General features: G+C 41.6%; 1 protein-coding gene across 4 annotated transcripts; it reads left to right on the top strand.

Moving 5' to 3' along the window:
* The first annotated feature begins 295 nt into the window (after positions 1-295).
* kdm3b (lysine (K)-specific demethylase 3B) lies at positions 296-26,460 on the top strand. Of its 4 annotated transcripts, none has more exons than XM_034689485.1 (25): positions 297-800; positions 8,806-8,970; positions 9,345-9,458; positions 9,667-9,772; positions 12,201-12,325; positions 12,742-12,798; positions 12,924-13,625; positions 13,743-14,922; positions 15,008-15,224; positions 15,318-15,532; positions 15,636-15,788; positions 16,428-16,535; positions 16,644-16,771; positions 16,858-17,155; positions 17,262-17,515; positions 17,900-18,172; positions 18,331-18,502; positions 18,646-18,736; positions 19,269-19,399; positions 19,509-19,628; positions 20,077-20,100; positions 23,431-23,570; positions 23,682-23,858; positions 24,505-24,639; positions 25,418-26,460. In XM_034689485.1, exons 1-25 carry the CDS (start codon positions 591-593, stop codon positions 25,496-25,498), a joined length of 5,376 nt encoding a protein of 1,791 aa, XP_034545376.1. In that variant the 5' UTR covers positions 297-590; the 3' UTR covers positions 25,499-26,460. The 4 variants fall into 4 exon arrangements, with proteins under 4 accessions (XP_034545377.1, XP_034545376.1, XP_034545375.1 ...); XM_034689484.1 differs by having other exon boundaries at positions 16,855-17,155; XM_034689486.1 differs by lacking the exon at positions 20,077-20,100 and having other exon boundaries at positions 296-800; positions 16,855-17,155.
* Positions 26,461-27,033: the final 573 nt, after the last annotated feature.

The following is a 27,033-nucleotide window of genomic DNA, read 5'->3' as shown; positions in this document are numbered from 1 at the left end:
AGATTTTTTAAGAAGTACTTTGAATACTTAAGTTTTTTTTAAAATCAGGTACTCCAGTACTTTAACTCAGGTAATAATTTGACTGAACTTTCACTTGTATCAAAGTAATATTTGACCTGGAGTACCAATACTTTGACTTAAGTAATGAAGCTGTGTACTTTGTCCACCACTAGTTGTTTTGTACTTCAGCTCAGCACTGCGGACAAAAAACTACAAATCCTCCAGATTATTATGACCCTGGTTCACAGACAGGCCTGCCGCTAGAGGTCAGTGTTGGCGCAGCCTCGCTCTCTTGTCTCCGCAGTGCTGCCTGTCTACGAGGAGTGCGTTTGATTGTTGCAGGGCTCAATGGCGGACAGAGCAGGATAGACGCATTAGCACTGAGGACAATAACATCTCGTCTGTGTGGATTCTCGGCGTGCCCAGAGGTGCGACGCCTTAATCGGTCTTTTTCTTGAGCTAAAGTCAAATAAAGAGTCCGTGCAGCCTTTTCCCTGCTCGTCTTTCAGCGTGTTTGAGTTCTCATCCCAAGCGGAGAAGTTACACTGTTCATGGTGGCTCACTGAAGGCAGCTAGCTTGCGAGCAAACCATGGGGGAGTCTCTCGAATTGATAGGGAAGCGTCTGCTTTTGCTCCTCGACGAGGGCAGGTCTGCAAACGGGTCTGAGCCGGAGCAGGCTACCTGGGCCCGGGACTGGCTCAGGGGGACGGTGCGGGCAGTCAGCGTCATTGGCCTGGTCGCTCCGGAGGGTCGCGGAGGAGAGGCGACAACCACATCCAGTTCTGCTGCGGGGCTGACGGTCAGTGTTTACATACAAGTGGTACCATATTGCGTGGCGAAACACCCACCCTGTTGATGTACAAAACATATGCGAGCTATAAACATGTACTTGACTGTATTGAGCTCGTTTTTTACCGGTCATGTCGGTGCATTTTGTCGCTGTGGACTCGGTTATATCGCAACAAGCTACAAGTCGCAACCAGTGAGGCGAAGCTAAACTCGAGGCCGGGGATTTTCTGGCCTTTGCTTTGTTCGTTGTTTAGCTCTATTACGAATGACATTCACCACCACAAATACTAACCATTATCTTTTGGCAAATCTTCACAATGTACATATGAGGAGCAGTAAACTACACCGCCATGATACTGTTATAAAACTGAACACAGCTTGTGAATTTCCATCGCTAGCTAACGATAGTCCTGTTAAAGGCCTAACAAGTTCATACGAGGGTGAACCAGGAATTCCTTTGAGTTTATTGTGTGCTCCAGATTGGGAAATGCTTACACCAACGCAGAACTTGATGGCTTAATTAATAAACTGAATGTATCTTCAAAAGCTATGACTAATCTTCATCGTGTAGGACTGCAAAGAGATATGAGATTTGTACATTTTTGGGGTGTTGGTTGGTGACCTACATTAAAGTACACAGCTGAAATCAGGCGTTTATAATGGGAAATGTCAAATTCAAAAAGTATTTTATGCAGATGATCAGAAACACAATGTGTAAAACAGAGTTTAGGGACTTAAATAAGGTAAGATATTACTTTATTGATCCGGGGGGGAGGGGGAAATTCAGTTGTTACAGCAACCCAGACATAAGTACAATCAAGAAAAAGTCTCAATGAGTAAAATAAGATAAGTAAAAATAAAGATAGATAATAAAGATAGAATACAATTTAGGTATATACAATGTTACAAATGGAATTTAGATAAATACAAATGTTACAAATGGATTATATTGCAGTAATTACAGGCAGTATTAAAATGTTTCAGTAGTGACAGGTTGACATGGTGTGATTATGGTTGGTAATGACAGATTAAGCAATATAACAAATAAATATGTGTATATAGTATGACTGTAATAAATAAATATTGGTATATAGTATGACCGTAATGAATAAATATGGGTATATAGTATGATCGTAATGAATAAATATGGGTATATAGTATGACTGTAATAAATAAGTATGGGTATATAGTATGACTGTAAATGTAAGTAATAATAATTTATGTGAGGGAAAGTTCGCACTAGCGCTGCTGGGAAATGGGTCACGTAAATCTGATGTAATGACGTGCCTCTTCCATGGGCTCGAGCGGGTGGAAAAACAAACGGGTGCCCTGTTGGTTCGCGAGTTCAACCAGTTCGGAACCAGCACGAGCACCAGCACGGAATTACAAAAAAGAGGTAAGGTTGACCCCAGATTGCTGTGGTCTGGTTGTGGAAATGTATGTATTTACATTTTCAGTCAGTCTGAGTAAAAGAAGCTTCACAGATTCTGCCCAACACCTCTCTGATCACAGGGGAGGAATGAAGATGTCCTGGATGAAATGACTAAAACTGAAGTTCCATAACTGAAGTTAGAAATGGTATTTTTTCCCACAGTTGCATACAGCTGCTGACAGTTCCGGGCAATCTGGAAACACCTCTGCTAGCTATCCGTTTCCATCACAATACATGCAAACATCCTCCAAATTAGACAGAAGTTCACAACCAAGGACTGAACACACGGAGTACTGAAATGAGGCATCCCTTGAATTAAAAGAGACACACAGACAAATGATTTATTATTATCAATTTTATACTTCAGGTGAAGATAACCTTTTCTGTTCCCTAACACACACTCACCCTGTTTTGGACACAAGATAAGATAAGGTTCAGTACATTTTAAAGATTTAGTTTGTATTTTGGTTGAGACAGTAAATTGAGAGATGGATATCTTCAAATATTAGTAGATAAAATCTTACCTACAACAAAGAGTGAATAATTGCAATGCTCTGTAATGTGGATGAATCAACCTTTCAAAAGTGCGTCCACCACTGAAAGACTTCAGACTGGAATTGTAAAGTGAAAGGAAAGAGTACTCCAGTACCTGGAGGTTTGCCTGTTGGCTTGATATTATCTACAAAATGTACACTTGGTGTTCCTTGTGTACATAAGCAGGTAACACAATGTATCAGTTTAAGTCAGGCTTCAGCTTCTTTTGAATTCCGCTCGCTTGGTAACAAATGTTTTCCCCTAAAAGCTAAGCTTGGCAGTGTTTTCCCTACCGTTCACCTGGCACGGCAGCCCGCCTAAAAAACAGACTTTAAAAAGTAAAGTACCATCGTCAGATATACACTTATTTGAATTTAATCAATTTCGTTTGGGAGTCTCAGTCCCGCCTCTCTGCTGTGTGTGAGTGTGTGTATGTGTTGCTTCAGCTGTGTGTTAACTAGCCATGCCCCTCGTGCTTCCACAACGTCTTAATGCAATTTTGAATCACACACTGGGACACCAATATTATGCCGTTTTGGGATGCAATGTTGGTGCTAAGGCATGGTGATGGCAGAACTCTGTTCAAGCTCTGCTAAAAAATAACGGCGCGTAAAGGCCAAATTCCACCAGATCAGTTTCCGGTCTGTCTCCCAACCGTCACGGCACCGGATCTGTTAGGTTTCTTTTCTAGTCAATCTGTTAACCCCGACTGGATCTGCTCCGTTACGTTACGGCTGTGTCTCTGATCCGGCAGGTCGGAACGCAACGGATCAGATACGCAAGACTTCTATTTTTGCTGGATGCCGGTGCACGACGCATCAATTCAACACAGAGCAGTAGAAGCAGGACAGGAAGTCAGGCTCCTAAACAAAATTAAAACATTTTCAGAATAGGAGGAGAATCCTTGATTCAGTGATTGCCGTGGGAAAACCTCGATCCGGCGGTCCTGCTCCGTGCTGCGTTCTGAAAACGCAACTGGTGGGTGTTGACGGATGAGAGCGCACAGAGCCGGACCGCAGCGGATCAGAGACGGACCGGACACAGATCTGGTGGAAGTCCTGTGTAAGAGGCCCGTGTCTCCTCCCTGCTTCAAGCTGATTTGCTTCTGACAGCGCTGCTAAGAACCGGGATCTCAACAAATGGGCCTCCTGTGGGAGACTTTTCATTGTGCTCATACCCTCTCAAAATTTTTGTTTCCAGAAATTTCAAAGCCAAGAAATATGAAGCACAGCATGGAGACATGCATGCTCATGAAGAGTTAACACCATTTTAAGATTGTATTATATTTATATGTGGATTTTTTTAAGTTATTTATTTTTTCATGTATAAATACATCATAAATACTCTCCTTGTTTTACTTGACTCTTACATGGAAATTACCAACCAAAAGTCTTGTGTTGCGTGAGAAAGCAGGACAGTAATCAAAACGTCAGCGTGCGTTTGCCAAACCTCTATTGTCCTTTTTTCTACCGTGCCTGCTGAAACACTGGCTGGTGAAACTTCACCCTGGTCGGTTGCAGAGATGCTGTAAATCAATAACAGTCCATGCATTTCCCACCCTGAAGTTAAACACGTCTGATATGACTCGAGGCAGAAACTGACTGTGGGAGTCTCACAGAGTGATAACAGTTGAGTCTGTTTCTCCAAACCTGCCCTGTGAAGTCAAACAGGAAGCTCAGCTTTGAATTTAACTTTATTTAAGTCCCAAAAATGATAAACCTACATGCACAACTATTCAAGACTTGTGCATCACTGACCTCGCACAGTAGACACACAGGTGCATTGATACATTGCATCTCCCTGTCTCAAGTTCAGTTCCTATAATGTTGCTCATATCGCTCCTCTCATGAAGCAAAGTTGAGTAAGCATTGAGCAGAAAACTGAAGCTGATATTTTAACCAACAGTCCTGCCTCATCAACAACAGTGGCTGTTTTGGGTTGGTGTTGTATAAGCTACTACAAACTAAAACCAAAGCACAAACTAAAAAACATTAGGCTTAAAAAAACAAAACACTGTCTCTCACTATGTGATACTGAAAGACTGTATTTTTTATACCTGCAAACTTTCACAATAACAGTTTGGTGTTTGGTTGAGGCCAACAGCTTTTGTTAACCACTGAAGGATAAGTTTTACTATTATTGTCAGACTTCGTTTTTCCCTGACTGCATTTTTCTAAATTATAGGGCTGCATTTTTTTGTTTTCCTGCATTTTCTCACAAAGTGCTACAGTCATTTAAAACACATCCTAACCCTTGAGTTAATCTGGTGCATCTTCTCTGTGGCTGACAGATATCTGATCTATCAGATCATTTTGATGTGATAGTGTGTATGTGTCGATGTGACGCTTGATATTGATGAAAGAGTGAACCGGCTCACTGATTCTACCCTTGTAATTATTATAGGTGATATAAATAAATAACACCAGCAGTGATATTTTACTCAAACTGCTTATCCAAATCAGTCTGCGTCTCGAAAGTATGTGCATATTATCTTTCAAATCAAATTACAGGTGCTACAGGTCACTATCTTGTTTAAGCGAGGGTCATTTCACAGATCTGAATCAAGCAGCAACTTCCGGTCTAAAACATATGAGTCCAACGCAGAAGTGCTAAAAACTGCAGTTCATTGAGGATCCACTTGAGGCTGGCTTCGGAAGTACTTGAAACCACATACACACCAATTCAAAAAAGTCGATCTTTACAGCAGAAATAAACATGTTTACAGCCTGGTACAAAATACGAGTGTAGTCTGGATAGCTCATTTGTTGATTGGCACACACTGTGAGGAGGGGGTGAATTTTTTCATAACACAGTAATTTCAAAGATATTATGATTACAAGTTCAAAGATATTAAGATTACGAGTCTTCCAATGAGAGGCACAGCTGACTTGATTGACAGGCGGGAACACTGTAGCTGTTGGCTAGGAGGCTCAAAGCCCGCCTCTTTACGTCACAATCGCTCGACAGCAGCAATATGGCTGCCACCGACAATTGGCCTCAAAACAGCGCTTCATAAACAGATGGGTGACGTCACGGATTCTACGTCCATATTTTATACAGCCTATGATCTGAACATGGCTGTACGTTATACCACAGGATCACAGTTTTTGACTTGGTCTTCTAAACATCTCTAGTTTTGTGTCATCACCCTGAAAGTTGTCCCTACTCAAGGCCATGTTTTCTGCAATGAGCCAATTACTCATCAACTTTTTCTTTTGACTAAAGAAGCTAGAAAGATAATGATTGACGGAAATGTCTTCTCTGATCCAAGCAGAGACACTGCTTTTGTGAGTCAGTACATCATCCTTTGGTCAGTGTAAAAGGACGTGTTGGGTTACTCTTGCGTGACTGCGACGAAGACAGGAATACATGCTGAAAAATGTCCCTAATTAAAGATAAAAATTTAATGTTTATTAATAATCCGTCTCATTGCTAAAGTCATTGAATCCTCCGTCAGGGATCTTTTCAACTCTTTACAGAATTACACAAACAAGTACTTGGCTTTGATGTGAATATTTATTCAAACTAAAAGATGAAATAAGTGTATAAATAAGGATAATGGTTACAATAATAACATCAATCAATGGTGAATTACTGAAAATATTCAATGACTTGGAGCCTATAGAATGAGTTAGAAATATGGAAATGATCTGTTTTGAGGAGGTAGTAAAAATTAATTTGGTAATCATCCGTGAGGTGAAGCGAGCAGTTCTTGGCAGGTGGCAGATTGCTCCAGTTGGAGCTAGATGCCAGGATTTGTTGGGTTCACTGTAATGGGTAGCTAAGGTGCCTGGTAGGGATTAGAGAAAAAAAGATGAATCAATGCATTACAATACATTTTTCCCCAATTCAACATCCATTCAGATAGTCCTTGAATCGATTATATCCGTGGCAATAAAGTCCCACTCCTGTGGGTGCACTGTGGGTATTCACACCAAGCCCAGGTTTTACAACCTGTGGCTAAACCTAAACCCACAGATTGCAAAGAAATGCAACTTCACAACCACAGTCCAGCTCTACTCAAGCACAGAAGATAACTGGGTCTATGTGGATCTTCCTCTTCATGTAGCTACGTTCTTGCAATGTTGATAAGAATGAGGGCTTTAAGAAGATAGCACACCACACTATGTCATACCAACACGGAAATGGCAAAAGACACCATTCCAAAGCTATACGTGGAGAGGAAAGAAGTAGTTGACTAGTTATGAATGTCAGCAGAGAAAGTGTCTCATGAAATCCTTGATCTGTGTTGCAGCCTTCAATGGCAGATTGCACAGGTGGCACCGGGCTAAATAACCTTCAAAATAAAATATCAGCTTTGTTAACACCACATTAGATTTAAGTTTTGGCACAATTATATGCTGTACCCCTTTTCTTCTTTTAGCAGCTGTTTTCAGACTGCTGCTGGATGGTGCAGGCTTCAGTGGCACACACTTCTCAGCTGCAAGCCTATACTGAGATTTTTGATTTTTCTCCTCTGTTTTGTTGCTTCAGATGTTAGACATCATTTTAAGGGGACAGTACTTTGATCAAGCACATGTTGCCACGGTAGCCTCTTACTTGAACTTTAGGAGGACTCAAGTCTTACAATACACTTTGATAGCTCAGTGAGGTAGTGTCATTTCTGTACCTTTTAATTAGCCAAATAAAGGTGAGACATGGTTTTCATTTTAAGAATATTCCTACAGTTTGACATTTTGAATGAATTGAAATGCATTTCTGTCCAGCTTAACTCAAAAAGCATTTACAGTGTTTCCCCTAGGTTTAAATAATATAGCCTGCAAAATAGTCAAAAGAAAACATTCTTCATGTGACCACTATATCTGATTCTCTTGATTCAAATAAAAATGCCATGAACGCAAAATACAGGTCTGCATTGCACTTTTATGACAGTCCCTGAATGCACGGCACTCTTTCATGCCAAGGAGTTGATCCAAACTTACTAAATGTGTCTGATGTTTCACCAAATTGGATTAAATCAAGCTCTAGATGCAGAGCTTTTTACGGTGAGAGCGTCAAAAACGTTAAACATCAAATATTAAACAGACGTCCCCCGGTTGTGTCTTTGTCACTTACGCACACCGGAGGGTAAAAATCATCAATGAAGAGGAGACTGGTTCACTCAGCACACCTGCTGCAGGTAGAGACCAAGCTAACACTGAGCCCCTAAAATTATAACTCAGCCTGTCACAGGAATGCATAACTTTAATTTCAAAAGATTAGACGCACAGCGGGGGAAAATATGAACTCTTAATGTCCGACGGTCCTTAAGTTTTCATCTGAGTTTGTATTATCAGTGATGCTTGAAAAACCGAGTTGTTGATGAACATTTATTGTATCATTGTGCTGTGATGTGTGTATGTGAGCGCACGTGTTTGTGTGTCTGTGTGCGCATCGGGCTGAACTCTGTCATGCGACACAGAGCAGATGAGCATAATGACATCCGGTCATGTAAATAAGATCAATAACATTAGGATATTTAGTCTGTTTAATAAAAGAACAAGTTTAAGACCTGATCTTTAAGAGAGGCAACCCTGAATTACTTCTGCTGTGATCTGGTGCTATATAGAAAATAAAATTAACTGAACTTCCAAGGAGGGCGGGTGCCGCCATTGGGGGGGCGCCCCGCCCCCCCCCCAGTATAATGGTAGGGGATACACTGATTTATTAGTTCCCTAGAAAATGTTGATTTGTAACTTTATCCATATTCTGCATATTTGATTATTACATGGGTTAGTGTATAGGGATGCAGGGATGAACCGGTTTCCCTATTAACCAGTATACCAAGTGTTGTTGTTGTACTCTCAAAAAGGGGATGGTACATTGCATAAAAATATACTAACAATGTGTTCGGCACTCAAAATGTTCCTGGGGAGGACCACCCAAAATGTTACAAAATTATTAAATGCATAATGAATGTGATAATTGTGAAACTCAGATTATAACCATACCACCAATATCTCTAAGTGGAGTGCTGTAGCAGCAGCTGTCTTTGTCATCAACAGTCCTCATGTTTATCTCCCGTCTCTCTTTGTTTTCCTGACTTCAGGTGTTTGTGGAGTTTGAGAACGCCTCTCAGCGGTGTTCTTGGGTACAGGTGTACGACGACGGGGTGAAAGCCGTGCTGGTGGAGGAGTCCATTGTTTGGGCCAGTCGGAGTGATAGTGCTGGAACTGCTGGAAACGCAGCATCAACCACAGCCTGGCCTGCCTTGGTGAGTTTGAATAAAGGTGGTATTAGAACTACATTAAGTAAAGCCTTGAAATAATATCAGATATATGTAGATATGGGACAAAGCTCTCAGCACATGGCTACCCAAAGCTGTATGGTAGGCTCAAACCTGTCGACAATGGTTATACTGATAAACTGAAGCTTTAAGTGTGAACAGTCTTTCTCACAAATTTGGACCCTCACTCCATATTTACATTATTACACTTGCTTTAGAGAGGAAGGCAACCGCACATTCAGTGTTTCCAATTTTTTGACAATTGCAATATTGACATATGTAATGTTGATGATCCTGTTGCTCATTTCTTCTTGAATGTCTCATTAGATCACAGTAGTAAACAGTGTTGTCTTGTCCTGCAGGCCTTCCGCTCCCTTGTGGACAGAGTTGGTTTAGGATCGTTGGTTGCTGTGGAGTATTTCGGAAACAAGAACTTTGAGTTCCTGCCTAATAACAAAACTGTCCAGAGGTTTGAGGTGTGTGCATTCATTTTACAGGGTTTGTTAACCCTCAATCTGTGTTAATACTATTGTAAGTAGTTTGTAGACCAGCCAAAGGACCAATTATTTCAGACGTTTTTATAATATCAAATAAAATAACACAATACATAAGAGGAGAGTTACTCGTGTTTTTGTTGTAACATTAGCACTAATCCAGAGCTGTTTGGTTTGTGTCCTCATGCAGGTTGATAAAGACATAGGACATCCTTTGTTGTTGGAGCAGCCCTCTGTGCATGCTGCCATCTCCAGCTGGCACACTGACTTTGAACTTCAGGAGATCTTCAGGAAGGGTAGGACTCAAATTTCATCAGGCTGAAATTTATTTCCATGTTGTACCATGTCAACATTTTGTTTGTAAGCTGTTAAATAGGGCTGTCGCATTACACATGGTATTGATGATGACCGTTTCTTAAAAAAAAAAAGTAATATTGATATTGTACCAAAAATAAGGACACAGCAATACTGTGTAACTAATTGGTTCATAGCAGTGGGCAGTAGTGGTTCTTTAGGTTGGTAGCCACCAGGCATTACACGGAGGGTAGATGAAGAAGGAGCAGCCACAGAAGAAAGGGACTTTTATGGCTCGTTTCCACCAAGTGGTCTGGTATGGATCAGTACAGTTTGGTACGGGTCGGATCGGAAACGCCTGATCCTGTTTGCATTTCCACCAAGTGGCAACCTCCGATCTCAAAATATGAAGCCCATGCGGAAGTGGTATAAACTGCAATTCATCGAGAATCCGCCTGAGGCTGGCTGCAGAAACACCGGAAACAACATACACACCAATTAAAAAAAGACGATCTTTGCAGCATTAATACCCATGTTTACAGCCTGGTTCAAAAAACAGCTTGGGTCTACGTAGCTAATCTCTTTATCGGCACACACTGTACGGAGGGCGAATTTTTTTCTAACGTGACGGTTCAGAAGATATTAAGATTACAAGTTTTTGCCCAAATAAGGACATGACTGACTTGACTCCCGGTCGGGAACACATAGCTGTTGGCTAGGAAGCTCACACTACGTCACACTATGCCTGGTTGAGTTCCGAATTTCCAATATGGCTGCTGCCGTCGATTGGCTTCAAAACAGCTCTCAGAAATAGATGGGTGACGTCACGGATACTACGTCCATATTTTATACAGTCTATGGTTTCCACAGCCAACCGTGCCCTACTTGGTGAGCGGCGTGTAAGCCGGATGCCGATAGCCGCGTCAGCTACGTAATAGCGTGACGTCATGGGAGTGCGACACAATATACCCCGCTACTAAATGCAACGAAGAAGAAAAATGCGAGGACAGTCTGCACCTCAACGGTCGGCCATGGAACGCTGTTTCCTGACGCCATTTTCCAAACAAAAAAAGTTATCTTCCCAAAGTAAACTGGAGTTTAAACATGGCGTGGTTATATGTTCTTCTTTATTACCGCTGTCGCACGGGTTTCTTTTGACCAGTCAACGGACTGCAGTGTTTCTAGCTCCACCTTCTGGGGTTGGATCGGTATGTCTGGCACCCCAAAAGAAGGGTACCAAAAAGTGGGTAATTTGGGGACCTGTCCCGCTTTTAGTCAATGGAAACGCCACAAAATGCGTGCTGTACTGAGACAAACCGAACTGAACTGCTTGGTAGAAAGAGGGCTTTAGTCTTTAGCCTGTATCGCAGTGTGTGGCTTCTACTCAACGCAAATCATGTCAGGGAAGAGGATGGATGAAAGCGAGGTACTATATCCGCACCCAAACAAATTTCTTTGCCAGTTTGGGAATTTTGGATTTCATAAAAAAGACAGGGTGATTGTGGGCAACGTTTACGGTTCACTGGGCTGGTGATGTGGATTCAACATAACAATGTTCATCATTAGAAATGAATGATCAATCAGTCAATTAATAATTCAATAATTCCTCTTTATTTGTAACAAATGTTATCTTAAGTTTTCTATAAATATTGCAACTGTTAATTTTTTTGGCATAATCATGAGGCAAAAGTCTGATATTGTAACAGCCCCACTGTGAAAGCATGATGGCGATAAGCAGTGACTTTAAATCTTTATGTTTCTGATGAATACATTTCCCAGTATAAGGGCATTCTAATTGTCCGCTACAAGAGTAATGTTCATCATTTCTGCACTAGCAACATATAACAATAAGACTTTGAAGGTGGTGACAATGTAAAGCATTGATTTATACACTGATGCAATATTAAATAGTAATAATAGTAAAGATACAGGAATTTGTAAGGGTTGTACCATCAGTGACATTGTGCGTAAGATTAAAGAGCTCCAGACAGAGGGGCAGTGTTTTGTAACAAGATAAGCTTTTATTTAACACTAAAAGCAAAATATATTTACAACAACAACAATATAAATGGCAGCTGAGGAGGTCTGTAAAGGCTACAACATGAGTATAATTTGCTATTGTATTACTAACTGAGATTCATTATTATTTTGAAATATCAAAACAGGTTAAAAACTAAAATAGTGACCAGTATAGTGTTCAATTATCGTACTGTTCACTCCCTGAACTTTAGATCCCAAGCAGGCTGGTGTCATTGTGAAAATGTGGGCTGGGGTTTGTACACAGTGCCAGTAAGGGGTGATGCTTTTTCTCACCATATAAAACTAACCTTTCCCGTTTTAAATGAGATCTAGTGTACAATCTGTTTTGATTCCCCTGTGGTGTATTTCAATTTGCCAGAGAGTAACTCCATCCTTCTTCCTGTTCCTCAGGTTCGTTCACTGTTCAAGGACGTAGGGTTCGTGTGTACCAGCCAGAGTTTGAGGAGTGCTGGGCCTCAGGACTGGTCTCTCGGCACGATCCAATCTCACACATCATGGAGATCACTTTGGATAAGGTAAAATATATCTCTGCTGCATGAGTAAAACGGGTGCAAAAGAGTTTGAAATGTTAATTTAAATCATATTAGAGAATTAAGATGGAATATCAGATAAATTTACACTTCATTAAGGATTGTTGAAACTATAATGTTTGTAATGCCTCACTGTGTGTTTTCTTTTCAAGAGGTAAAGGGAGATTTCACTGTTTTGTTTATGTATAATAATTAAATAATATCAGAGTGGTCTTTAGTGGGGGTGTTATTATGAACATTTCTTTTGGTGAAGATTTTCTTTCATGCCAAGACTACACATTTTGATGATAATACAAATCTTACAGGCAAAAGGAAAAACAAAGGGTAAACTAATAGAAATGGCTTGTAGAGCAAGTTAAAAGCATAGAGTTCCCATCAAAGAACCTTTCTTTTTCATACAGGGTGAAGGAAATCAGATGGTAGATCCTCGTGTGATACATGTCATGCTCACTGAGGAGGTAAGGTTGTTAAATCATAAATCTCACTGTACTCAATACGACATCCTGTTTTCTTTTTTATTTATTGAATTGGTATTTTCAGTATTATTAAGTAAATGTATGTCTTACATTTTCACATCTTGTAGCTTGGTAAGAATGGGCGGCGAAGGAAGGACAGTGAAACAATGAAGGGTGACGGCGGACGTAGACGTAGGACTGCCTCCGAAGGTGAGGATGACTTGAACTTGAAACGCTTCAAAGGAGCAGGAGATGCCGCAGCCGATGGGGAGAACTGTGCCGATTCCAACAAGACTCCTGCAGAAGCGATGGGAGTCTGGGGTGGAGACTCGGGCGAAAGAGTCAGCAGCACAACCAAAAACGGAAGCTCTTCAGAGGGACCTTTTCCTCAGGGCAGAGTGTCATCCCCCAACACCAATACCCCACTCCAGATGGACCAATCCAATGCCACTCCTCCTCGTTATCCTGCCCACGTCAAAGAAAACGGTCGTTCAATCTCCACGCAAGGGGCAGCAGACTCCACAACAACCGCTAGTCACACCCCTACCCCCCCTCCCCTCAAACCAGCCCCCTCTCCTTTCTCCACCACATCTTTCCCTTCACTCGGCCAGATGCCAAGCCTGGTCCCTGGAGCACCAGCCCCCAAGGCCTCCCCATCCCCCCAGCCAGACAGAGAGGAGGCCTCCCAGTCGGCCTTCTCTAAAACAGCTGCTCTTGTTTCCCCGGGGCCTGTCACCATTTCTTGGTCACATGACAGCGGCCCTAGTGTGGCACTGTCTGCTTCTGTGGGTTTTAGTCCTAAAGCTCCCGCCTGGGGAAGCCAAACTGAGGTAAGTGTACCAGAATGAGCAGCACCATTGATACATACAGTTATGTGATGCATTTACATATCATAAAGGTGTAGTGTCAGTAAATAAATGTACTCATTACATCATTTTGTTTCTCAGGGCTCTAAAATGGCTCCAGCTTTCCGTTTGCCCCAGTCCACTGCTCCTGTTTTTGGAGAAGTCACTTCTCAGACGAATGGAGCTTCCACTACTACTACAACCCCCCAAGACACTCCAAGGCCCTTTGGTTTCGGCTTTAGCGGGGCAAAGAACAAGACTCAATCCCCGCAAGACCAAAACTTGTTTTTCCAGTGTATGACCCAGAATTCTGGCTCCAGCCCGAGCCTAGCTGCTGGTCAGACCCAGTCCAAGGACACCAGTTACTTCAACACTGTGTCTGAGAGCCTGAGCAAAGAACCCCCGAGCCTTTTCAAGCCTGCTGCCTCCAGTGAAGCTCTGAAGAAGCCTGAGCAGCCCAAAGTGCCTGAGACCCATCCGACAGGAAATGGTGTGCTCAACAAACCTTCATCAGCCTTCCAGGGCATGGGTGGCTCTGCGGCTGGGAGAGGCTCTGGTCTAAGTATTGGTGGTCTAGCTACTCAAAGTACTTCTAAGAGGAGCAGTAATGATGGCATGTCCATGGGGAGCTTAGGCTTGCAATCTGGTTTTAATACCTCAGATAGCCACCAGAATCTTTTTCTGCAGGCCTCCAAAGAGCCCACGAATCCTTTTCTAGCATATGGGGATAAAACCTCCCACACCTCCTTTGCTGGACTCAGTGGTGCTGAACCACAGACTGTTGGTCCTTCCCCAGACAGCAAATCAAACCTGTTCACCATGGCAGAGCCACCTAAAGGGATTCTGTCTTCCCCGTTCTCAGCTCTTTCTGCAGCCGCCTCCCCCAGCTCCTCTTCCTCTCCAGCACCGGCTTCATCACATAGGGCACAGACTGAAGGGACTGTGACAAAGGAAGAGCAGGAAGCTAGTGAGATGCCTTCATCCACCTCAGGCTGCCCCATGTTTGGAAGTACTGGCCCTAGAGCAATGGAGGACCTTCCTGTGTCCTTTGACCAGAGCCAATCGCAGAAGTTTTCCCTAGAGGAAAGAGGTCAATCATCCAAACGTGACTCTGACTCCAGCAGCAACAGCGACCTGTCAGACTTGAGTGAGAACGAGGAGGGCTTAGAGAAAGGCCCAGTCCCAGGCGGACCATCACACCCTGCAAAGGATGCAGCCATGTTGCAGAAAGCTAAAGTCCAAGGGGCTCCGAAGAGTCGTCCACGTAACAAGCCCTTTAAAGGTAAAGTGTGATCACATTTGAGAACCCAAGAATCCTGGTGATTTCAAAATAAGTCATAAAACTAATGCTAAGTTGTCTTCTCCAGTGGGCCAGTCTGTACTAAAAGACCAGAGCAAAGTGCGCCGTTTGAAGCAGTCTGGTGAGTCCTTTCTACAGGATGGCTCCTGCATCAACGTGGCACCTCACCTGCATAAATGCCGCGAGTGCCGCCTGGAGCGTTACAGAAAATATCGAGCTCCAGATGATGACAGCGATGATGAAGACGATCCCAACGTGGCCTGTCGTTTTTTCCATTTCAGAAGGTTCACATTGTTTGCTGCCACTGCATAAAAGAGAAAAGTGACTACAAAAACAAATGTCTCACTGAATCAACCTTTTTTTCTCCCTGTGATCAGGTTGGCTTTCACTCGTAAAGGTGTCCTTCGTGTGGAAGGCTTTCTGAGCCCTCAGCAGAGCGATGCCATGGCCATGGGTCTGTGGTTGCCTGCACCAGCTGTCCAAGAGGGTCTGGACCTTGATACATCCAAGTACATCCTGGCCAATGTGGGAGACCAGTTCTGTCAGTTGGTCATGTCGGAGAAGGAGGCGATGATGATGGTGGAGCCTCACCGTGAGTCTTAAAACATGTCACTGACCTCACTCATTTTCCCATCATGTCACCCATCAGAGGTGTCCAATGTGTATGTAACCCCCTCCCTTGTTTTGTTGTCTAGAAAAAGTGGCTTGGAAGCGTGCGGTGCGAGGGGTCAGAGAAATGTGTGATGTGTGTGAGACCACTCTATTCAACATCCACTGGGTGTGTCGCAAGTGTGGTTTCGGAGTGTGTCTGGACTGCTATCGGCTTCGCAGGAACAGGCCAAGGGAGGGTGAGTCTTTATGGGGACATTAAGAGATCTTACAAGCTAAGTGAACCAGTTCAGTACAGCTTTATTGTGTTTGTGGTCTTATTTTTATATGTATGATTTTGTCGAAATAATGTGTAGGACAGGGTAAAAAGTAGTGGTGACAAGATTTTTTAACAACGAAACAATTCGGACATTTTACTTGCTATGGATAAATAAATCAGCCTATTATAGTGTAAGAGCAGTAGCCTGTTGGAAAGAAGTGGTTACATGTCATCAACTTGATGTAAGTAACCGTAACTGCTTTATTTTCTGTTTATAAGGGTTTAAATCAAAGAGGTCTTAATTTTCAAGTTTAGAGTAATGGACAGCAAAGTAATCCTAACTCCAAAAGTAGATTGTTAAATGTTTACAGCAACACTTCTGTACGTGCTGTGTCAGCAAAGAGGGTTGTACAGTCACTTTATTTTAAAGTGAAACTGATTTATTTGGCTTTTTTTTTTTTTTTTTAGATTATATTGACTCCAAAAAAGACACTGTTTAAAATATGTGATAGATAATTTGTTAATGAACCATATTATAAAGTTGACTTTAAGTCTCTTCCAACAAACTGACCGAACTATCAAACAATGTATGACGGATATCCATGTGATCTTTTTCCAGATGTTGATGAGGGTCCAGAAGATGAGGTGTTCGCCTGGTTAAAATGTGCCAAAGGACAACCTCATGAGCCACAGAACCTCATGCCTACACAGATTATACCTGGAACAGGTAACATATTCTCTAGGATTCATTCAGACATCGATCTTCGATGGGTATGAAATATGACTATGTATGGGCACTAAAGAATAACTTGAATTTGTTGCCTTTCTCTTGTAGCTCTTTACAACATAGGTGACATGGTACACTCAGCAAGAGGCAAGTGGGGAATTAAGGCTAATTGTCCATGTGCAAGTCGACACACCAAGCCTCTAGTGCGCCCCAGTGCCCCCAATGGGATTTCACAGGTACTGTCTCTCTTATTGCCTTTTCGGCATTCTGAAAGGGTTTAACTGGCAGACTTAAATGTTTATGGTTTTGCTTGTCTCAGCAGTCTGCATCAAGCAGTGGTAGCATCATCTCAGCTGCAACCCCTGGCATTGGCACGACTCCAAAATCAGAGGGAGAAACATCAGTGATCAAGACAGAACCTACACAAACAGCAGCTCCATCAGACAGTGGGGGAGGGGAAAGTGTAGGCAGCACCAGTAACTCCACCAGTGGTACATCCTCCCCCTGTAACCTCTCTCAGTCCTCTGCAAAGGAGCCACGCTCATCAGGAGAGGGCAACAGCTCTGCTCTGCACTGGCTGGCAGACCTGGCCACACAGAAAGCTAAGGATGACACTAAGGGTAAATAGGAAAATGGAAAGCTAAGTCTGTGTGATTGGAGTGCATTTAAGAAGTCAAAATCTTTGTTAAAGTTTTTAAATCATTGCTGTCTGCCATCTTCTTCCAGAATCCGGTTCACTCCGCTCTATGATGAGTCGAGACAGCCGGCCCCCCTTTGGCCTGGACTCGCTCAGTGCACTGTCTAAGCCTTCTGCTTCCAGCCCTAAGCTTTTTAACAGCCTGTTACTAGGCTCCAGCATGGCCCAGTCCAAACCTGAGGGGTCCAGTCTCCGGGACCTGCTCAACTCTGGACCAGGGAAACTCCCCCAGGGGCCTGGAGAGAGTGGTGTACCATTCCCTTCTGTCTTTACCTCAGCAGGCGTGAGTTTTTGAAAACTGATTTGAAAGTGTGATGCTTTTTTTTTATTAGTATGTCTTTCATTTTTATTGTCAAATAACACATACAAGTCTATAATTTAAGTCTCTGGTTGTATAATTAATTAAAAAGCAAACTCAACAGAAACCTATCAAACAAAGAAATTAGTAAAAATCAATGAAATGGTAGAATGATTACAATGGAGAAGAACTGAGTACATTAAGAGTCATATTAAAAAAAATTTGCTGGTGTGGTAATGAACAAATAGGTTTACTTTAAATATACCAGATCAGAAAACTACTGAAAAAGCTCTGCCTTAAAACAAGAGGAGACATTTGCATAAAATGTAAAAATGTTGGTTGATTCAAAATTTCTCTTTGGTCTGTCAGAGTGACAAGCTGAAGAGCAGTCTCCCCAACTTTCTGGATCACATAATCGCCTCAGTTGTGGAGACCAAGAAGGCAGAAGGCCGTCGGACCGGGGCCTCTGAAGGAGGAGAGCTGGGTGTGTTGGGGGGCCGCAAAGACGGCGTAATGGGCCTTAGTGTTCTAGAGCCGCACACCTCCCACTCCTGGCTCTGTGATGGGCGACTTCTCTGCCTTCAAGATCCCAGCAACAGCAACAACTGGAAGATCTTCAGAGAGTGCTGGAAGCAGGGACAGGTAAGAATCACAATCTGAAATTTAAAAAAAAAAAAACAAAAAAGACTTCTGTCCCCTCAGGCAGAAGTCTGATGTAGCAGACTTAAAAGGGTTGGAGCTTGATTGCTCCAGTTTGTGTTGCTTTCTTCTCTGTCTAAGCTTTTCTCTTCTGTGTCCAGCCTGTGTTGGTGTCAGGGATACATAAACGTCTGAAAGGAGGGTTATGGCATCCCGATGCCTTCAGCAAAGAGTTTGGAGACCAGGATGTCGACCTGGTCAATTGTAGAAACTGTGCTATCATCTCTGATGTGAAGGTGCGGGACTTCTGGGACGGCTTCCAGGTCATCTCCAGTGAGTGCCCAAACTCTTTCCTAAACTACTCCTAATTTTGGTTTGGCTTCATTGACTGATGTGCATGCCGATGTGGTACTTTAGCGCCTTTTTCTGTGATGTCACAAATAGCAACTTGTGTTGTTTTTTTAACGTGAAAACAGAGCGACTGCAAGATAGTGGGGGCCAGCCCATGGTGTTAAAATTAAAGGATTGGCCTCCAGGTGAAGACTTCAGAGACATGATGCCAACACGGTGAGGAACCTTAAAGTACTTTTTTTTTTTCTTCTAATGGATTAATTAACCCACCCAGAAACCTGCTCTTTCTCAAGATAGGGATGTTTCCACACATTAACCAGACAATCTATGTTAATTTATATAATATAAGTTTACTATATGTTAACCCAGACCCTTAAAATATATACCACATTGTAATATCGAATTCACATTTATGTAACGTGTCATTTTCAAGACGTCTGGTGTTTCAGAGATGTGTACCTCTTCATGTCAGTTTCATGTGATCATTTGAATCAACATGTTTGAATGCCAGTTAACATACAACATATTTTGGTTCTGTTTCTTTCATAAATGTTTGGGAATTCTATGTTTTCCCTAAAAATTAGTCTTTTGTTATCAGTTATCTCCTGTGGTATTCAATAAAATGTTTGAGTCAGATTTTCAAATCCAGGATTGTTTTTCCTCTACCGCCTGAATTAAATGTCAATTCAAGATCCATTAGGAAACCACTGCTTTTGTTCTTAAATGTTGTCTTATATTTTTATACCAGGTTTGAAGATCTGATGGATAACCTCCCCTTACCTGAGTACACAAAAAGAGACGGTCGTCTTAACCTTGCCGCCCGCCTGCCTAACTTTTTTGTGCGTCCGGATCTTGGACCTAAGATGTATAATGCCTATGGTGAGAAGGATTGTCCATATCAGACAGTGTCATGTCATTCCTTGTCAATGTCACGTGCTGTTTTATGCCTTTCGTATATCTTACTTCATCATACTCCCCCTCCACACAGGCTTAACTTCGTCTGAAGACAGGAAGGTGGGAACAACTAACCTCCACCTGGATGTGTCTGATGCTGTCAATGTCATGGTCTATGTTGGCATCCCTCAAATAGAAGGAGACCAGGAGCATGGTCAGTGAGCTTAACAGACCCTCTCTTTATTTCTCTCTCACTCTTCTTTGGTTTCTCTTTTTCCATCTCACACTCACACACATACAAATCCAACAAAAATGTATTAACATGTTTGCTTTACACAAGTAAAAGGAAGTAGATGTTGTCAAAGAATCACATACTTTTGAAAATGCACAATCGTTTTGTCATGTAAAGAATGTGTCATTCATTATAGTCCAAGAAGCCATGTTAAATATTTTTGTGGTATAAAAATGAGAACCCATCTGACATCACACAATTGTTGTTCCTTTGACTGATCCCTCCTGAACGATTTTCAACATTTATGTCCATTACTTCTTGCTTTTACTGCTGTAGTTGATTCAGGCTTGATTGGCTTAGACAGGACCCTGAAGTAGACCCTCCAATGGGTCTCGTTCATTTACATTGTGACAAAATTTCTCATTCACAGAGGCAGATATCTCTGGACGCAAAGGTCTGTAGACTTTCAATTGTATCACTTCAGTAGCATGCCCTTCTTGACTAACTCCCCTTTCTCACTGCCCTCTTCATCCTTGTGTTAATATCTGTGAAGTAGGGGCCAGAGCACTGGGACCCATCTGTTAGTATCTACTGTGGAATGTTTGGTACATTTCTGTGTACACTCAAGCTTTTTTATCAACTTCCATGAATAACAGACAATGTTGTTTTTGTCTCTTTCATTAAAAATCCTGACTTTCTTCCTCAGGGAGGATTTCAGTTTTGGGTTAAAAATGCTTTATGGTTTAAGCAAACAAAGTAACTTGTGTTCTACGCATTTACACACAGGCCACACAGTTTCATATATTAACTGCACTGGTAATATCTTCAGTTCCTATCAGCTTTTGGCCACAGTGCTCTGGTCTCAACACAGTGGGAGGAAAGTTTGAATGAAGGGCATCTAGAGTTGGAATCCCTATTCTCTCGCTGGCCTCCTGTCATTTTCCCCAGTGACGCTTCAAATAGCCAACAGTATGACCATGCTATCCTTATGCAATGTTTTTTCTCACACACACACACACACACACACACACACACACACACACACACACACACACACACACACACACACACACACACACAATGAGAGGCAAACACAGACACAGTGCCATTCTGCTGTTTCTGCATTTACAACATTTTGCCTCTATAATTACCTCTGTTACGACAGCTGATGCCGACTCAGCGGCAGAAAGATTCCACCCCATTATTCGTCCACCGAATGCAGTGCATGATGGAGGAAGCATAACATGGGCTTACAGTCCTGACTTGAACATACAGTGTCAAAGAGGCTATCGCAGGAAGTTCCATTACAGTCTACCTGATTTAATGCATATGAATACGAATGAGTTAAATGCATAATAATGGTTGTGTACCGAAAAAGAAACCATTTATGCTCACCTACTAAAATGAAAGGTCTGTACATGTTTTAGACAGTAGTGTTAGTTGCTGTAGACAATCAATCATAGACTGTGGAAGTGAGCATTGTGTCAGATATTGTGATGTGTAGTCTGTATCTCACCTCTGCGGTTCTCAACTGGTTTTCCCTGTTTGGATCTGGAATGGATTTCATGCATTAGAAACATTAGTCCTGTTCATGTTTTAAAAATGTTTGTAGCCATTTCCTTTATTAACCACCATTATTCTAAGAAAAATGTGAACACAATACTGTCGCTTGCATGTTTTGTGCTCAACAGCCACATGATTGAGTCGCAAATAGGGATGTCCTGATCAGCTTTTTTTTGTCCCTGATCCAATTATGTAATATTGATTATCTGCCGATACCGTGTCCCAATCCTATACTTGTATTTGCAGCAAACTGCTTGTTCTTTTGTTTACAAAAATAACTGAAAGATGTCTTCAGCTTATTCCATTGAACTTAGTTCTGCCAGCTTTCATGAAAAACTTGCATACAATTAGTTTAACATGCTCTGTTGAATGAGACCCATGAAACTGGTGTGCATGCAATACCGCATGCTTATCCATGAAGCATTGCTGCTGTGGACATAACTCTCACAAGATGGTGCAAGATTCACAATAGCAGCCCCTGGCTGTGAGACCAAGAACGTAAATATTGGACATTAACTTGGTTTTCTCACAATATCAATTGGCCTGGATCGCCTTAAACCTTGAAAGAGGAGGAATCAGTGCAGCAAAGCTAAGCAATGACATGGGACAAATATCAGAGCTCCAAATGTCTATTGTAAAACAAGTAACAGTCACAAAATGTTTTGAATCACCTCGTAGATTTGCAGCTCAGCTCCAGTAATTCAATTCAATTCAAATTTGCTTTATTGGCATGAACAATGAGATATTATTGCCAAAGCACATAAATTCATACAGTACATTATATATATTCACAACACACTACACTCACCATATATACATTAATCACACACCATATTCATTACATATTATATTCATCACATACATATCAACCATATATGACATATTTTATATGCATTAATGAACGATGGTGTCACCTAAACAGCATATCTCAATGTCCTCACCCGATGCGGCGCGCTCCCAAAACCTCCACCCAAAATCAAACACCATGGGCTTGTGCCATGTGCTTCCCTCAGGCTGTGACAGGCAGACACATATTTAGCAGCCAGAGGAGCTGCTGACCCTTCCCCCAGGAGAACTGACAGTTTCTCTTCTGGGGTTAATGTTGGGAAGTTTGGTACCATTGTAGTAATTTCCCTGTAGTGGGCATCTCTCAGAAAAGAGAACTTGCTGCAGTGGAGGAGGAAGTGCATCTCTGTCTCTATGTCCCCTGTAGAGCAGTGAGCACATAGACGCTCCTCTCTGGGCAGCCATGTCTGTCTGTGTAATATCAAGTAGGTAGAACGTAGTGTGGATCCAAAGACAAACCGGCATTCTCCTCCATGGAGATTGGCTAGTTGTCCAAAGCCTTATGAAACAATCGTATTGCATACAGGATTTTAAGTGGCTGTTGAACTATTTTCACTTCCTCGTTTAATATATTTCCGCACTGCTGACATATTAGGCACAGGGTTGCTAATGCTAATGTGACACACTGTCCTGTATTTGGTATGTTTTCTCCTTTTTGAACCATGTGTCCCTGGAGAGTTACCATTGGGTGCTGTAAAGCAGTTGTTGTTGCTGATGTGTCTGGCTGTGCACACGTGGGTTCTGCAATAACGTTTAATCCATGCCTGGAGTGCCCACATCAATGTCTCATTGAATATTTTCTTTTCTTTTAAATATACAGAGGTAGGGGAATTCAGAACACTCAAGCTTGTGCATTCTGCTGTAAATTGTGTTCAGTGGCAGCAGATGTAAATTATGATGTTTGGCTCTAATACCAATCGCTGATTATTTCTTTAAAATGCCTGGATTGGCTCAGATCTAATAGTTGAGATTGGGATCGAGGCATCCCTCCTTGCAAAAGTAGTTTTTCAAGAAACCCTAGAAAATCTACGCACTTCAGAACAAAACTATGATGACCCTCATCCTAGCAATCCACAGCCTGATGGACCTTTGACCCACTACTGGGTCATGAGCCACCAGTTGAGAACTATACATCTTCACAATCTTTGTCAAACAGCCCCACAATTGTACTTGAATTCAGTTGTTTTTTATAAATTGTGAAAGATGCAAACATTTCTAGATTTCAGTAAAAAGATTTGTTTAGAAATCAACATATACAGTTAAATAATTTTTCTGAGGTAACTTAGACGATGTAAAATCTTGTCAGATAGCGACATTGTTGATGACCCTCTGGTACTCTGTATGCATGTGGCCTGTGTTTTGTTTGATCCTCCAGAGGTCATGATCACTATCGAGGAGGGTGATGTGGATGAAATGACCAAGAGGAGGGCGTTTGAGGGAGAGGAGAAACCTGGAGCTCTATGGCACATCTATGCTGCCAAGGATGCTGAGAAAATCAGAGAACTTCTCCGCAAGGTCAGCAGCTAGTAGCTCTAAGTATAAAAATAGCATCTGAACAATGGAGCTGCATCACCATTGGCTGTTCTTGGTCTACATTTTAAACCTCATATCCTTTTCTTTTGTCAGGTGGGAGAAGAGCAGGGTCAAGAGAACCCTCCAGACCATGACCCCATTCATGACCAGAGCTGGTACCTGGATCAGACGCTCCGCCGCAGGCTATATGAGGAATATGGCGTCCAGGGTTGGGCGATTGTACAGTTCTTAGGAGATGCTGTTTTTATCCCAGCTGGAGCTCCACATCAGGTCAGATATGTGATATTACATTATGAAAACTTGTCATAAACATCATTATATGGCGGCATTATTACACTCAAAGTTGTGATGTTGTACTGAATATCAGCACTGCTGTGATCCAGGCAGGCGTAAAGAGAATCGCAGCAGTGCTGATATAACTGCACAACTTTGAGCGTGATATTACTTTAACACAACTGTTGCACAATCAGCAAACAGTCACAATCAACATCAAATGATTTCACAAATTTAACTTAATACACAATTAAGCAACACACACATTCTTCTGCACTCTTTCTACCTTTGTCCATGGTTACCACAGACCAGACACTTTATTTTTTGCACACACATCAAGCACCCAGTGAAATAAGAGTCTTTTGTGTGATTTCGAGATACCATGTTTAATTTTTTAATACCAGCACTGTTTGTTGCAATGTACTGTAAAAGTCTTCAGAACACTTGGCTGAAGCAAGTGATAAAGAAAGGGACGAGTCCCAATTGGTTTGGTATATAAGCACTCAAGGCATGGCTCTCGTCCAATCAGGTTACTTGGTCTGAACTAACAGTTTTATAATACATCTTCTTTGAATGTCTCACAATTCAAGGTCCTTTTTTGTCTTTTCTTCCTTCATGGACATGTGTGTTGATTCTCCCACAGGTGCACAACCTGTACAGCTGTATCAAGGTGGCAGAGGACTTTGTGTCTCCTGAGCATGTCAGGCACTGTTTCAGACTGACTCAGGAGTTTAGACATCTGTCTACTACTCATACAAACCATGAGGACAAGCTACAGGTTCGTGTGCTTTTCTCTCCCTCATTTCAGACACCTGTGTTTTCACTGTAATAATCTGCTGGGAGAGCTTCACTCAGACTAGGTTTACTGTTTGCTGATAGTAGTTAAGTTAAATCAATCCCTCTCTTGACACATGATGCTATATCAATTCATCACATATCTTATGACATGGGGCAGTGGTCCACTGATATGTTTTTTTGATGGGTGATGCCGATAATTAGAGAGCAGGTTGGGGGGGTGATAAAACATATTTCTAAATGTTTAACTTTTCATATTTTAAAACCTTTTTCTGGGAAGATTAACTGATTCCAGAAACAGAATTGTCCTGTATATATATTTCCTGTGTGTAGAAAATGCGCTGGAATCAAATTGTTTAAATGTGTCATAGAATGGAGGCATAGAGCAGGAAGTAAACATTGGCCAGGATTCATTTCATATTGTCTTCATATTGTATATCAACAGTTGCAATAACTGACACACACATTGAAATGCGACATTGAATGCTCTTCCTATTTGATTGATCCAATTCCCATGTTTCTTTTAGTAGTTTCATCTCTATGTACAGGAGCTTATTCAATAGGTTTTAAGTCATTAAAAGTAGAGTATTAGAAATGTTTGTTCAGACATTGCAGTGAAAAAACATGTTGTGTTTGCTGTAGTACTGAAATGGTTCAAAGATTATGCATCTAGTGTCAATGGCATTTATTGTTACATTTTTATCCCAGTTTGGACAAAATTGATTGATAGGTGTGTAATGTCCTGCATTTTTTTGTTTCAGGTGAAGAACATCATCTATCACGCAGTGAAGGACGCTGTTGGAACCCTGAAGGCCCATGAACCTAAACTAGCACGTCCTTAGTTCCTCTCACTTAATGTTGTCCCAGCAGAACCAGCCTTTGACAACCAGGCCACTACACACACACACACACACACACACACACACACACACACACACACACACACACACACACACACACACACACACACACACACACACACACACACACACACACACACACTTGTGTGCATTACATACCTACATACAGAAGTACAAGCTGCAGAATGCAGAGTACAAAGATAGAGAATAGTTTTTGGGGAGCAGTGACAGTCTTGATTTAGGGAGGGATTGGACAGGGAGGAGCTAGTCAGCACGTTGATGAAGGAAGTCCTTTATCGCTGTTACACAGTATGTTCAAACTTGTCTAGTTGTTTTCCAATTTTTATTTTTTAACTCTGTATTTAAGGTCAGTGTGTTCTGTTTTCATTGTATACGTAAGATGTGAGAGTAAGGGAGGTTAAAGCTGACGTGCCTTTGGAGCAGAGGTTCAGCTTCTATATAAGTTGACTGACAAAATGTGAGTACCAGGCTAACTTTCCTATTTCAGTGACGTTGATATTATTTTTCTTCGATAGGAACAAGGTTAACCTGTTTTTTTTGTAGATTTTTTTTTGTCGTTGATGTTGGAGTTTTTAAATTAAGCTGATTGCTTCTGCCCTCTGTGGCTGAGATGAATTTGCTAAGCAGCTAGTGAGGGGAAGCAGACCAAAGTTTTGTATTTTTTTGTTTTCTTTTTTCAGTTTTAGAGTAAGAAGTCTTTTCTTTTTATACACTGCAAAGTATAGATCAGGGAGGACTTCAGAGAAAGCTTTTTTTTTTGCCTCCCATCTTTGTCCTTTGGGCTGAATGAACTGCAGACTTCCAACAACATTGTTCAAGAATCACAATTGCAGCTGAACAGAACTACTGGCCATTAACAATGTATCAATATATTGATCTTAGCAGTCTGTTTGATTTTTCACAATAAAGTTTACAAAAACGAATTTTTTAGTTTTTTTTCTCCAAAATGTGTATGTGTGTGCACCCAGGGATCCGCTGAGACATGGACAACTGAAGCTGCAACTCATTTTAGTTATGTATCTTTTTCTTGTATCAAAAGAGACATGAAAAGACAGCAAATTTGACACTGACAAAGAAATACTGTAGTTGAAATCTTGTCTTTGTAAATGCCTTTCAGCATTCATTAGAAAAAGCTTAAAAGAAAACTGTTGATTGACAGACAAATATTTTCTATTTTATTTCCAGTCTGTTATCTAAATCTAGATTCCTTACGGGGCTAAGTGTTTTCATGTAAACTTGGACTAGTATTAAAGTTTGCTAATTAAGTTGCTTCCTTTCTTTTATTTTCTAAGAACTTTGCTTAGTTTCTACAACTAATTTGCATAACAAAGGTATGGAATTTTTAAAACCACTATTAAACAGGCACTTAAAAACTAAGGACTGCATGGATCTCCGTCTTTTTTGTCTTGCTTCCAGTGTTGAGTCTTAAATGCACTATTGGATTATGTTTTACTGATTTTACAGGCCGTGGATCTCTCCTGTGTGGCCTAGCTTTC

Source organism: Notolabrus celidotus, chromosome 8 (assembly GCF_009762535.1).
Source record: "Notolabrus celidotus isolate fNotCel1 chromosome 8, fNotCel1.pri, whole genome shotgun sequence".
NCBI classification, from domain to species: Eukaryota; Metazoa; Chordata; class Actinopteri; order Labriformes; family Labridae; genus Notolabrus; species Notolabrus celidotus.
Note: the sequence above shows the minus strand (reverse complement) of the source record. Positions and strands in the feature narration are given on the sequence as shown.